This window comes from Cuculus canorus, chromosome 15, assembly GCF_017976375.1.
Source record: "Cuculus canorus isolate bCucCan1 chromosome 15, bCucCan1.pri, whole genome shotgun sequence".
Lineage (NCBI taxonomy): Eukaryota > Metazoa > Chordata > Aves > Cuculiformes > Cuculidae > Cuculus > Cuculus canorus.
Window position 1 is genome coordinate 2,017,089 of NC_071415.1, and position 12,689 is coordinate 2,029,777.

General features: G+C 56.7%; 1 protein-coding gene across 1 annotated transcript; it reads right to left on the reverse strand.

Moving 5' to 3' along the window:
• Nucleotides 1-409: 409 nt before the first annotated feature.
• On the reverse strand, nt 410-9,480 carry LOC128853711 (uncharacterized). The gene is made up of 4 exons (XM_054080547.1): nt 9,330-9,480; nt 2,506-3,547; nt 2,201-2,379; nt 410-794 (listed from the first exon to the last, which is right to left on the reverse strand). Exons 2-4 carry the CDS (start codon nt 2,912-2,914, stop codon nt 420-422), a joined length of 963 nt encoding a protein of 320 aa, XP_053936522.1. The 5' UTR covers nt 2,915-3,547; nt 9,330-9,480; the 3' UTR covers nt 410-419.
• Nucleotides 9,481-12,689: the final 3,209 nt, after the last annotated feature.

Here is a 12,689-nt window from a genome sequence, read left to right on the forward strand (position 1 = left end):
CCCAAGGCAGATCCAGCCTTGAAGAAAGAGATTCCACCCTGTTTCTGAACCGTGGTGCATGTAGACTTTTATTGAACAAGGCTCCGCAGAGAGGCAGCACAAAGCGTTTCTGCCATCGATCATCACTGCGCTGACCCTTGTGAGAGGAAACCTTGAGACCTTCCTCCCTGCTGTGTCTCTTTTGGCTGTGTCTTCACCTGCACTGCTGAAGGCTGTGGGCCACCAGTTCCGGTGCCAGCCAGCATGGGAGCACATGAGAGGCACCGCTCAGCTTTCCCTCACCCTTTCTCTTGTGCCAGGCAGCCCCTTTCAGTCCACAGGGCTGAAAACACGAGGTGCCAATGACCTTCTCTGCTGGGTGCCCCCCACAACCCTCAGCAACCGAGAGGTGGTTCCTCCACCGCTTCCTCCTGCCATTGTCAGATGAGTTCCATCTTGAACTGGCTGAAGTTGGGCACGGTGGGCGAGGGCTCGGCCATGCTGTTGAAGGGGATGCAGGGCTGGTTGGTTGGCACAGCGCCGTGGCTCACGGTGGAGCTGAGCTGCTGCAGTGTCATCAGCACCTCCTGCTGCAGGCGCTGCTGGTGCTCCTGCTGGCGCTCCAGGCGGCATTGCCTCTCCAGGACCGCGTGCAGGGTCTGGCTCAGCTTTTGGATCTCTGTCTGTACAGCATCCAGCTTTTCGGCAATGGCATGGGAGCTGGGAGCAGGGCAAAGCACTGGGCTGTCCCAGATGAGGTTTTGATTTCCAGGAATTTCATTTGGCAGGGTAGTCTGAGTGCTGGCGTCTTTGATCTGGAGTAGCGGGAGGCAGGAGAGAAGAGGGGAATGTGAACTGTTATCAGCTGCCATTAACAAGAGAAGGGTTTATTCTGCACTTAGCTACAGGGCAGGGGAGAATTCCACCACCTTGTTGTGGACCTCTAGATCTCGCTGCACTTCATCCCCACCCAGCCCCTCTGCTGCTGCTTCGCAGGAGCTCCAAGTCACCCTGCGTGCTGTCAGCATGTGCTGAGCCAGCAGAGGATGCTGCCAGATGCCAGCCAAGCTGCCCGTGATGATGCCAGCCTGTGTTTGCGTTCTGCAGGGACAAAAATAGTGTAGTCTGGGTTTTTCTTTCCAGCCCTCTTATTTCTTGTATTGCAACCTGAAGGAAAGGGCTGTTCTGCTCCCGGAGAAAGATTGTGTGCTTGTTTTGAACCCCCAGGGGAGCCTTTCTCCCAGAGCGGGTGCAGAACAACCTGTATCCTTTCAAGCAGCCAGCAAGGGCTCTTGACAAACACCTGAGTGGGCTGGAAAAGGCATTTGCTGGGTCTGAGCAGAGAGAGGGCTGTGGATGAAGGCTCAGCCTGACTCATGTTTGTGTTTTGAACCCAGGATGGCATGGCGGGTAAGGCAGGAGACAGCATCCCACCATCCTTTGTCAGGCAACAGCATCGCCCATCAGTGAAGGCTGCTCTGAAGGGATAAATCTTGGCTGTTGGGGCAGCCCCAAGGCCACATTGCCCTGCTAGCAGTGTACCCAGGGCTGGTCCTGCGACTGCCCGTGGCTGAGCTGGGATGGCCCTGGGGACATGGACCTGCTTGGCCAATGCATGTGTGGCCATGGCCTGCGGGTCTTGTGGCATGGTGAGGGGAGGATGTGCACACTAGGGATGACAGCGGCTGGATGCGTCCCACAGGGGAGCTGTTCCAGCTGTGTCACCCTGTTCTGGCTGTGTCACCCAGTCCTGGCCCACCACAGCCCTTCCTCTCCTTGTGCAGCACCAAGGCACTCAGCTGCTGGTGTCCTCGTGGTGGCTTGGAGGATCTCCTGAGCTGGTACTGGAACCTAGCCTTAAAGAGAGGGTCTGTAAGCTGCAGATTGGAGGCCAATACTGGCAGAAACTGGTGTCATCGCAGCCAGCATCGCCCAAGTGCAGCAGTGGGTGCTGGCTACAGGCAGGTGGGCAGCACACCCCATGGTCTCGGCAGACAGAAGGGCTTCCCAGACGAGCTTGCTAAGCATCAGGGTCAAGCATTGCTTGAGTGAAGCTGGCAAAGGCCAGGGGGCATCTCAGGAGCCCTTTATCCCCAACAGCATCTGCATGGGTCAGATACAGCCGAGCGGTGCATGGGGCTGTCCCGACAGACAGCTCCACACCAGCTCCTGGCCAGAAGAGGTGGGCTTTCCCACCCTGCTGTGCCTCCCGGCATCCTACCTTTTTCTGCAGGAGGATAGCCCTCTCCACGATCTTCTTCTTCACCATCAGGGCTGGGTTCCTGGTGGGGGGTAAAACCAGCCGCCCTCGGCTGAGTAAGGGCTGTGGTGGGGTGGCTGGAGCCCCAGGAGCGAGGCAGCTTCCTGGAGCCGAGGGGGTGCCTGTGGAGCCAGCATCGCCTGCGAGAGACAGCGAGAGTAATGCCTCTAAATGAGGCTCCTGGAGGCCCCCAGCGCCCTTTCCCCAATGCAGCACTGCTGGTGGTGGCCATGGTGGCAACCACTGCACAAGGAGCTTGGTCTTACCGTTCCCAGGGGACAGTCCTTCAGGCAGAGCCTCCCCAAGCTGCCCACCGTCCTCGCAGAGTGAGGCCACGCTAAGGATCCGGATGCCCTCCTTGGTGTCTTGGCTACCGGCAGGGGAGGGCACCTGGCCACCTGCAGGGCCACCGCTGGGCATTGCAGGGGGACAGGTGGCCAGCAGCTTGGGTGGCTCTGCCTCGTGCACCCTTGGTGGGGGACAGGGCTGGTCCCCATCCCAGCCAGCTGCTGCCGACCCCGGCTCCACATTCTTCCTCTTGAGGAAGAGGTACACAGCCTGTGGCGTCACCCGGATGTCATCCAGCTCCAGCACCTTCTTGATCTTGCGGAAGCTCAGCCCAGCCCTGCGCAGCTCCACGATTCTCCTCTTGGCGTGGTCATCCAACCGGCCCATCCTTCCCGGCACCTCTCCGGCATCCGGCACCTACATCCCTGGAGCACGGCGGCTGCAGGGACACCAGCAGCCCCCGCGCAGCACTGAGCTCCTTGGGCTCTGTTAGCGCTTTGCTGCCAGGCTGTCAACTCTGGACATGGGTCCATGCAGCACCATCCCCAGCCTCCAGCAGTGACCTGGTTCCCAGCTGGAGAGGAGGGAGGAGGCGGCTCTTCGTTCCAGAGCAACTCAGGACAGCCCAAGCGCCGTCCCTCGTTAATGTGGAGTTCCCTCAGAGCAGGGGTTCCAGCCTGGTCCCCCAGCCCACCAAGGATACAGAGGATGGGAACGGGCTCGGCTCTGCCCAGCGTCCCAAACTGGACATTGATTCCCCACTGCCGGCAGCACAGTGAGGAATCAGGAGCAGTCAGGATCCCGAGCAGCAGCTCAGCAACCCAGGGAGCTCAGTGTGAGTCCTGGCAAGTGGCAGGTCCTTGTGTGAAGCTGGCACGTCCCCAACAGAGCCTCGCGTCCCTTTGGTGGCCTGGAAGGTTATGGAGAGCAACCCAGGGATGTCCACGGTGACAGCTACTGCATGGAAGCTGTTGGTGCCACAGAGATCCCTGCAGATCTGGAGATGACACTGTGTGGTACCTTTGGGAGAAGAAAAAGCAACAATTTATATACCAATTTTAAAGAAGACACACCTGTAAGTGTTCTGGCTGCGTCCCCAGTGTTTCTCCTTGTCCCCATGTGACAGCTTGGGATGGTGCTTTAGGACATAGTCCCAGTCTCAGTGCACGCGTGGGTGGCAAAGCTTCTTGTACATCCCTTGCACAAACATCTTCTCTGGGTCACACTGCAGGCAAAACAACACAGCAGGACCAGGCCCTTCCTTGGCTGCTGGGGCCAGGGTGTGTATGTGCGTATAAACCCGTATATCTACGTGGGGATACACAGATATCTGTGGATATATACACGTGTGTGTGTAGACAACTCTGGTGAAGGGTTTTTTCCCTTGCCACCAGGTTCCTTCATCTGCAGGTGTTCCTTGGACACTCAGTGCTGCAGCTGCTGCCAAGCAGATGGGATACAGGAACCTTTTCCAAACCCCACTTCCCCGAGCACGTGTGGATCTTAAAGAGGACAACCATAGAATCATAGAATGGCTTGAGTTGGAAGGGACCTTAAAGATCATCTAATTCCAAAACCCCTGCCATGGGCAGGGACACCTCCCACTGGATCAGGGGCTCCAAGCCCCATCCAACCTGGCCTTGAACCCCTCCACTATAAGTGTGGGCCAGGGCCTCCCCACACTTATAGTGAAGAAATTCCTCCTTATGTCCAGTCTAAATCTGTCCCTCTCCAGTTTATACCCATTGCCCCTCGTCCTATCCCCACAAGCCTTTGTGAACAGCCCCTCCCCAGCTTTCTTGTAGCCCCTTCAGGTACTGGAAGGTTGCTCTAAGGTCTCCTCGGAGCCTTCTCTTCTCCAGGCTGAACAACCCCAACTCTCTCAGCCTGTCCTCATATGGGAGGTGCTCCAGACCTGGGATCATCCTTGTAGCCTCCTCTGGGGCTACAAAGTTCCATACCCTTCTTATGCTGAGGATTCCAGAACTGGACACAATACTCCAGATGAGGTCTCCCAAGAGAGGAACAGAGGGGCAGAATCCCCTCCCTCCCCTGCTGGCCACGCTGCTTTGGGTGCAGCCCAGGACACGGTTGGTTTCTGAGCTGCGAGCACACATTGCCAGCTCATGTCAAGCTTCTCATCAATCAGCACCCCAAGTCCTTCTCTTCAGGGCTGCTCTCAATCACATCATTCCCCACCCTGTAGTGAAATCGCAGATTGCCCCAACTCAGGTGTAGGACCTTGCACTTGGCCTTGTTGAACCTCATGAGGCTCACACAGCCCCGCTTCTCCAGCCTGTCCAGGTCCCTCTGGATGACATCCAGTCCTTCTGGTCTATACTTCTATTCCATAACTCTGCAGGCAGTAATATCCACAGAAACACAGACCAGAGCCTTGTGCAACCTCCTGCTCACCAGGTGGATTTCCTTAGCTCTTCTGCTCACTGGTCCAGAAAATGTTCTATACAGAGTGGAACAGCATCGAGAAAGAAGAGGAAAGAAGGCAGCACCCATGCATGCCCCAGAGTTCCCTTCCGGGCAGAGTGGATCTAATGTCTGAGATGGAGGAAGGGTGTGAATCCACATTTCCTACAACCCCAGTGAAGTTCCCTAACCTTCCGACAAGCAGGAGGCTTTTCCTCTCCACCGCTTGGTTCTGTGTCTGTGCAAGCCCTGGCTCCGAGCAGCGAATCCGAGGAAGAGGAGCCACCCAGGCTCCATCCTGCAGAGTTCCCATACACAGCCCTCCACCCACCGGCTGCACTGCTGCCTGTTTCTCCCCCAGCTTTTCTCCAGCTCCAATTACTAGGATTGGAATGTCAAATTCTCCAAGAGCTAAACGTAAATTGCTGACTCGTGACTGGGAAGATTTCCTTCTCCCTTCTGTCTCACAGCTGCGAGTTTGCTCGTGGCCACAGGCAGCTTTTACCCTGGGGAGGTGCAAGGAAAGCTTCTTCTGAAATTCATGCTGGAATGAAGCAGGGATGAGCCAGATCCCGGCAAGAGTCTTCAACGGAGAGCAATGCCATGCCATAATCATGGATCTGCTTTACCTTGGGGCTGTTAAGTCATCTGGGTTTGCTGCACAACAGAGCACCCATGGCCAGTCTGGCCCCAGGGATAGAACAGCCTTGGAGAGATGGAGGCAATTATCAATGGATGGACTTAACCAGAGCAACAAGCTTCAATCTATCAGTGGATGGACTTAGCTGGAGCAACAACCTTCAATCTATGGATGGACGGACTTAACCAGACCAAGAAGCTTCAGTCTATCATTTCAGAAGCAGCACAGCCATGAGGCAGATCCTTGGCAGATCCCAAGGTGGAGCAACCAGCAAGACAAACTGCCAATGCTGAGAATGGCTGTGATCAAGAAAGAGGGAGGATGGGAAGAGGGAAAAGCTGCAACCCATAGAAAGTGAGAAGATGCAAGTCATCCTGTCTGGTCTCCGCAACTGAAAACAGCCACTTGGTGTTGTTAACATCACAATCCATATTGGACTCAAGAGTTTGCTGTGCTGCAGAGAACACGAAATACTCCTGCCCTAAGAAGGTCCATGTAGGACCATGAAGAGCAAAGTTTGAGCTGGGTATAGCCCTTTGCCTTTAAGCTGGACCTGCTTTTGTACAGCGCGAGGCTGGTGTACCAGGGCATGGGAGAGGCAACTTTGATCCAAAACGGATGCACAGGACATGTCAGGCTTCACAAAAGCACAATAAAGAACAGGGAGCTGTTAGCAAAAGGGAATTGATGCTCATGGACCTTGTAAGGAGCCACAAGCTCAATCTGCCAGACTCGCCTTCACCCTGGGGTTTGTGGCTGGAAGCAGCTAGAAAAGGTCCTCTTGTGTCCCCTTCCCTTCGCCTCTTGATTTCCAGCCCTCCTTCTCAGCCCCCCAGTGCGCCTTTGGGAAGCGGGAGCAGCTGCGAGCAGCTGCCAAGGGACACTGAGCCGTCCTCACTGCTTTTATTGCTTTCCCTCAGCGTTCTAAACAGCTACTGCCAACGCTGCCAAGATGAGTCCTTTCTCAGTCTGTGGCAGCTCAGAAGGGTGGGGGGAAATATTACAAACAGCCTCCAGAAGCACAAGGAGGGCAGTGCTGGTTAATTCAGGTGGGAATCGGCTTGATCCTGATGTAGAAACACAGAATCATTTAGGTTGGAAAAGACTGGTGCAGGAGGGATGCCAGCTGGTGCAGGAGGACAGCGGGAAGGATGCGGGGTGGAGAGGGAGGGATGCGGGATGGAGAGGGGGGGCAGCAGGGTGGCAGCGGGAGGGATGTGGGATGGAGAGGGAGGGCAGCAGGGTGGCAGCGAGAGGGATGCGGGATGGAGAGGGGGGGCAGCAGGGTGGCAGCGGGAGGGATGCGGGATGGAGAGGGAGGGCAGCAGGGTGGCAGCGAGAGGGATGTGGGATGGAGAGGGAGGGCAGCAGGGTGGCAGTGAGAGGGATGCGGGATGGAGAGGGAGGGCAGCAGGGTGGCAGTGAGAGGGATGCGGGATGGAGAGGGAGGGCAGCAGGGTGGCAGCGGGAGGGATGCGGGATGGAGAGGGAGGGCAGCAGGGTGGCAGCGGGAGGGATGTGGGATGGAGAGGGAGGGCAGCAGGGTGGCAGTGAGAGGGATGTGGGATGGAGAGGGGGGGCAGCAGGGTGGCAGCGAGAGGGATGTGGGATGGAGAGGGAGGGCAGCAGGGTGGCAGCGAGAGGGATGTGGGATGGAGAGGGAGGGCAGCAGGGTGGCAGTGAGAGGGATGCGGGATGGAGAGGGAGGGCAGCAGGGTGGCAGTGAGAGGGATGCGGGATGGAGAGGGAGGGCAGCAGGGTGGCAGCGGGAGGGATGCGGGATGGAGAGGGAGGGCAGCAGGGTGGCAGCGGGAGGGATGTGGGATGGAGAGGGAGGGCAGCAGGGTGGCAGTGAGAGGGATGTGGGATGGAGAGGGGGGGCAGCAGGGTGGCAGCGAGAGGGATGTGGGATGGAGAGGGAGGGCAGCAGGGTGGCAGTGAGAGGGATGTGGGATGGAGAGTTGGGGCAGCAGGGTGGCAGTGAGAGGGATGCGGGATGGAGAGGGAGGGCAGCAGGGTGGCAGCGGGAGGGATGCGGGATGGAGAGGGGGGGCAGCAGGGTGGCAGCGGGAGGGATGCGGGATGGAGAGGGAGGGCAGCAGGGTGGCAGCGGGAGGGATGCGGGATGGAGAGGGAGGGCAGCAGGGTGGCAGCGGGAGGGATGCGGGATGGAGAGGGGGGGCAGCAGGGTGGCAGTGAGAGGGATGCGGGATGGAGAGGGAGGGCAGCAGGGTTACAGCGGGATCCATGCAAGCCAGTGCAGGAGGACAGTGACTGGTGCAGGATGCAGGGTGACAGTCACCAGCATGGGAGGCATGTGGGATGGAGTGGGAGGGATGTGGGACAGAGCGAGAGGGCCGTGACGATTGCAGGGTAGATGCAGGCTGGTGTGGGAGGGATGAGCAGTGGCAGGGATGAGGGCTGGCATCAGGAGGGATGTGGGATGGAGCGAGAGGGCAGTGACCGATGCAGGGCAGATGCAGGCTGGTGTGGGAGGAATGCGTGACAGCAGTGGGAGGGATGTGGGCTGGCAGCAGGAGGGATGCGTGATGGAGCAGGAGGGCAGCGAGGTAGCAGCGGGAGGGATGCAGTATAGAGTGGGAGGACAGTGGGAGGGCAGTGGGAGGACAGTGGGATGGAGTGGGAGGATAGTGACCAGTGCAGGGCAGATGCAGGGGTGGTGTGGGAGGGATGCGGGCTGGCAGCTGGAGGGATGTGGGACAGCAGTGGGAGGGATGCAGGATGGCAGCAGGAGGGATATGGGATGGAGCAGGAGGGCAGTGAGGTGGCAGCGGGAGGGGAGGAGGATGGAGTGGGAGGGATGTGTGAGAGTGAGAGGGCAGTGACCAGCACGGGCCTGATGCTGGAAGGCAGCAAGGTGGCAGCAAGAGGGAGTGACAGTGAGAGGAATGCGGGATGCAGTGGGAGGGCAGTGGGATGACAGTGAGAGGGATGCAGGATGGAGCGGGAGAGCAGCAAGGTGGCAGCAGGAGGGATGCGGGATGGAATGGGGTGGATGTGGGACAGAGCGAGAGGGCAGTGACCAGTGTGGGATGGATGTGGGCTGATGCGGGAGGGCAGTAAAGTGGCAGCAGGAGGGAATGGCAGCAGGAGGGATGCAGGATGCAGCGAGAGGGCAGCAAGGTGGCAGGGAGAGGGATGCCGAATGGATCAGGAAGGCAGTGGAGTGGCAGTGAGACAGTGGGAGGGACGTGGGGTAGAGTGAGAGGGCAGTGACCAGCACAGGGCTGATGGGGGGAGGCAGCAAGGTGGCAGCCAAGAGGGAATGGCAGCAGGAGGGATGCAGGATGCAGCAGGAGGGCAGCGGGGTAGCAGTGGTACGGCAGCGAGAGGGATGCGGGACGGAGCGAGAAGGCAGTGAGGTGGCAGAGAGATAGCGTGGGAGGGATGTGAGATAGAGTGAGAAGGTAGTGACCGACGTGGGACAGATGCGGGTGGGGGCAGGAGGGGTGCAGGATGGCAGGGAGAGGGAATGGCAGTAGGAGGGATGCGGGAGGGGTGCAGGATGGCAGGAGGAGGGATGTGAAAGGGATATGGGATGCAGTGGGAGGGATGCAGGGTGGCACTCACTCCCACCATCCTCTTGCTGCCCCTCCATGCCGCTCCCCCCCTGCCAAACCATCACTGCAAGGAGTTTCTCTCCGTCCTGTCCCATGCCGCTCCCAGCACCCAAACCATCCAAATGCACGGAAGCGAAGAGGCCAAACACGCACGTACAGGGACTGAGGGCAGCTGCGGGATCCTCAGGCGACGGCCACGACCCCGACCCACATCCTGTGGGGCTCTCAGCGCAACCGGGCGCTGAGCACCCAACTTCTCGGAGGCTGCTGTTTGAAAAGCTCCTGCCTCTTTGTTTGGTTGGGGCAGAGCCAGCAAAGACTGCCGGGAAGGTCACCCCGGAGCAGAGTCATGTACCGGAGGAGGAGCCCTCCTCTTAAGGAGCGCCATCGCAGTCTTGGGGCATGGACCCACAGGACAGCCCTGTGCCAGGATGGAGGAGAAACCCCGGAGGCAGCAATGCCGTCCTTCGAGGTCACATCCAGCCCTGGCAGCACCAGCTCCTGGCACAGCACCACAGCGGTGGGCTGCCCTGGCCAGTCACTCTGATACTGGAGCAGACCCATGATGTGACCCATGCTCTCCTCTGCGCCCTCAGAGAAAGTGCTCAGACGTCCCTCCTCGCTCGGGCTTGGCCTTTAAGGCTCAATCCTGCTGATTGCCAGCAGCCACCGAGAGGAGATGGGACCCTCAGCACCCTGTGAGCGCTGGCCCCGCTGCTCACAGCTCTGCAGGAGCTGCCACGGGGAGAAAAGGGGCAGAAAACTGGCAATGAAGGAGACTCGGACCTCACAGGTTTCTCTAACTTTATTCCTTTAATCAGGGCAGCACACAGAGGTCAAATTAAGAAAGTACACTGGCTTTTCTCTTTCAAGCAGACTTATACAGCTCTTCAGTTCCGAACTAAGAAGACAAACATATTTTAACTATTTCACACACTCATTCCCAGCGGGTTTTTCCAGCCTGGCTTTCTCACACACTCAAGATTCTTGTTCAGAGCACCTGGTCTTTTAATCACGTTTATTCAGACAGGCTTGGTACCAGCTTCATACTTTATTTTAGTCCCAATTAATCTTCCATATACTTGGTGCTGCTCCCAGAGGAAACCTTTTTTTTTCTCCAGAGATATTATTTCTCTGCTGGTCTGGTGACCTCACCTGACCACCTGAGGCTGCCCAAGGATGTGGTTGAGTCCGCATCCCTGGAGGAATTTAAAAGAGGAGTAGAAAAGGTGCTCAGGGATCTGGTTTAGTAGTGGACAGGTACAGTTGAACTTGATGATCTCAAAGGTCTTTTCTAGCCAAATAACTCTTTGAGAGCTATTAGGAGAATAAACATGTGCATGACTTTGGGATCAGTCAGCCCTTATGGCTTTGCTACAGTTGAGAGAGGAGAAAATCAGAGAATAATAGAATCACCAGGCTGGAAAAGACCTCTGAGATCATAAAGTCCAACCATCCTTATCTGCCATTAAACCACGCCCCTGAGCATCGTGTCTACCCATCTTTTAAACACCTCCAAGGATGGGGACTCCACCACCTCCCTGGGCAGCCTCTGCCAGGGCCCAATTTTGGTGAAAATTTTTTTTCCTGATGTCCAGTCTGAACCTCCCCTGGTGCAGCTTTCAGGCAGTTGTAGAGAGCAATAAGGTCTCCCCTCAGCCTCCTCTTCTCCAGGCTAAACAACCCCAGCTCTCTCAGCCGCTCCTCATAAGACTTGTTCTCCAGCCCCTCACCAGCTTCGTTGCTCTTCTCTGGACACTCTCCAGAGCCTCAACATCCTTCTTGTGGTGAGGGGCCGAGAACTGAACACAGGATTCGAGCTGCAGCCTCACCAGTGCTGAGTGCAGCGGCAGAATCCCCTCCCTGGCCCTGCTGGCCACACCGTTTCTGATCCAAGCCAAGATGCCATTGGCCTTCTTGGCCACCTGGGCCACTGCTGGCTCATGTTCAGCCACTGTCAACCATTACCCCCAGGTCCTTCTCCTCCAGGCAGCACTCCAGCCACTCTTCCCCCAGTCTGTACCTGCATAGGGTTGTTGTGCCCCAAGTGCAGGACCCGGCATTTGGCCATGTTAAACCTCCTGCCATTGGTCTCAGCCTGTTCAGATCCCTTTGGAGCCTCCCTACCCTCCAGCAGATCCACACTTCCTCCCGGCTTAGTGTTGTCTGTGAACTTGCCAAGGGTGCATTCGATCCCCTCATCCAGGTCATTGATATTGAACAGTGCTGGATGCAGCACTGAGCCCTGGAGACACCACTTGTGAGCGGCCTCCAGATGAAGTTAACTCCATTTATCACCACCCTTTGTGCCCAGACATCCAACATCTTTCCTACCCAGAAGAGTGTGCGCCTGTCCAGGCCAGAGGCAGCCAAAATGTTAAACACTGCGCCCCAAGCCTATCAGCAGAGAGCAGAGATGGGTGCGAACACGCCTGGCCGCCATCCCTCCTGCCCAAGGAAGCACAGGGTCCCCCGCAGAACCTGGGGTGCAGGCTCGGTTGGTGCTGAGCACTAAAAGGCTGTCACTTGTGTAGTCCAAGCTGCTGAAAGCCACAGGTCCTGCGGGTAAGGCAGGCTGATCATAGAATCAAAGAATCATAGAATCATAGAATAGTTTGGGTTGGAAGGGACCTCAAAGCCCATCCAGTTCCACCCCCTGCCATGGGCAGGGACACCTCCCACTGGATCAGGGGCTCCAAGCCCCATCCAACCTGGCCTTGAACACCTCCAGGGATGGGGCAGCCGCCACTGCTCTGGACAACCTGGGCCAGAGCACAACTCTCATGGTGAAGAAATTCTTCCTAATGTTTAGCCTAAATCTGCCCCTCTCCAGTTTATACTCGCTCCCCCTCTTCCTATCACTCCAAGCCTTTATGAACAGTCCCTCCCCAGCTTTCCAGGTACTGAAGCTGCTCCAAGGTCTCCTCGGAGCCTTCTCTTCTCCAGGCTGAACAACCCCAACCCTCTCAGCCTGTCCTCGGGTGGAAGGTGCTTCAACCCTCTGATCATCTTTGTAGCCTCTCTGGACCCATTCCAACAGCTCCATCTCCTTCTTACATTGAGGATTCCAGAACCAGACTTGATTCCAGAATTGATGCTTCTAGCTTGTCTGAGACCTATTCTTTAATCCATATTGCCATTTATTGAATCAAGACACGGTTACCCGCTATCTTTCATCAAGCAGTGTTCACGTTTGCTGTTAAATTGTGGTATAAAAGAGGTTTGGATGCATCACTTTTTGTTCTCCAGCCCTGGCTGCAGTTTTTTGTCTAACGGGCACATTCATTAAATATTTCTTTGCTCAGTGGTTACTCTAAATATAGACAAAAATTGTTAGCATAAAAATAGGCAGCACAAAAATGGAATGAAGATTTTAATAAAGCACCATAAAACTCAAGAATTAAAGTTACGGTACTGAAAATGTCTTGTGTAACAAGCAAGTTGTAAGAAAGCAGAGAATAACAGCTGTGCTGGGTCAGCCCGCAGGTCTCCAAGCCAAGAATATAAAGCAGTGCAA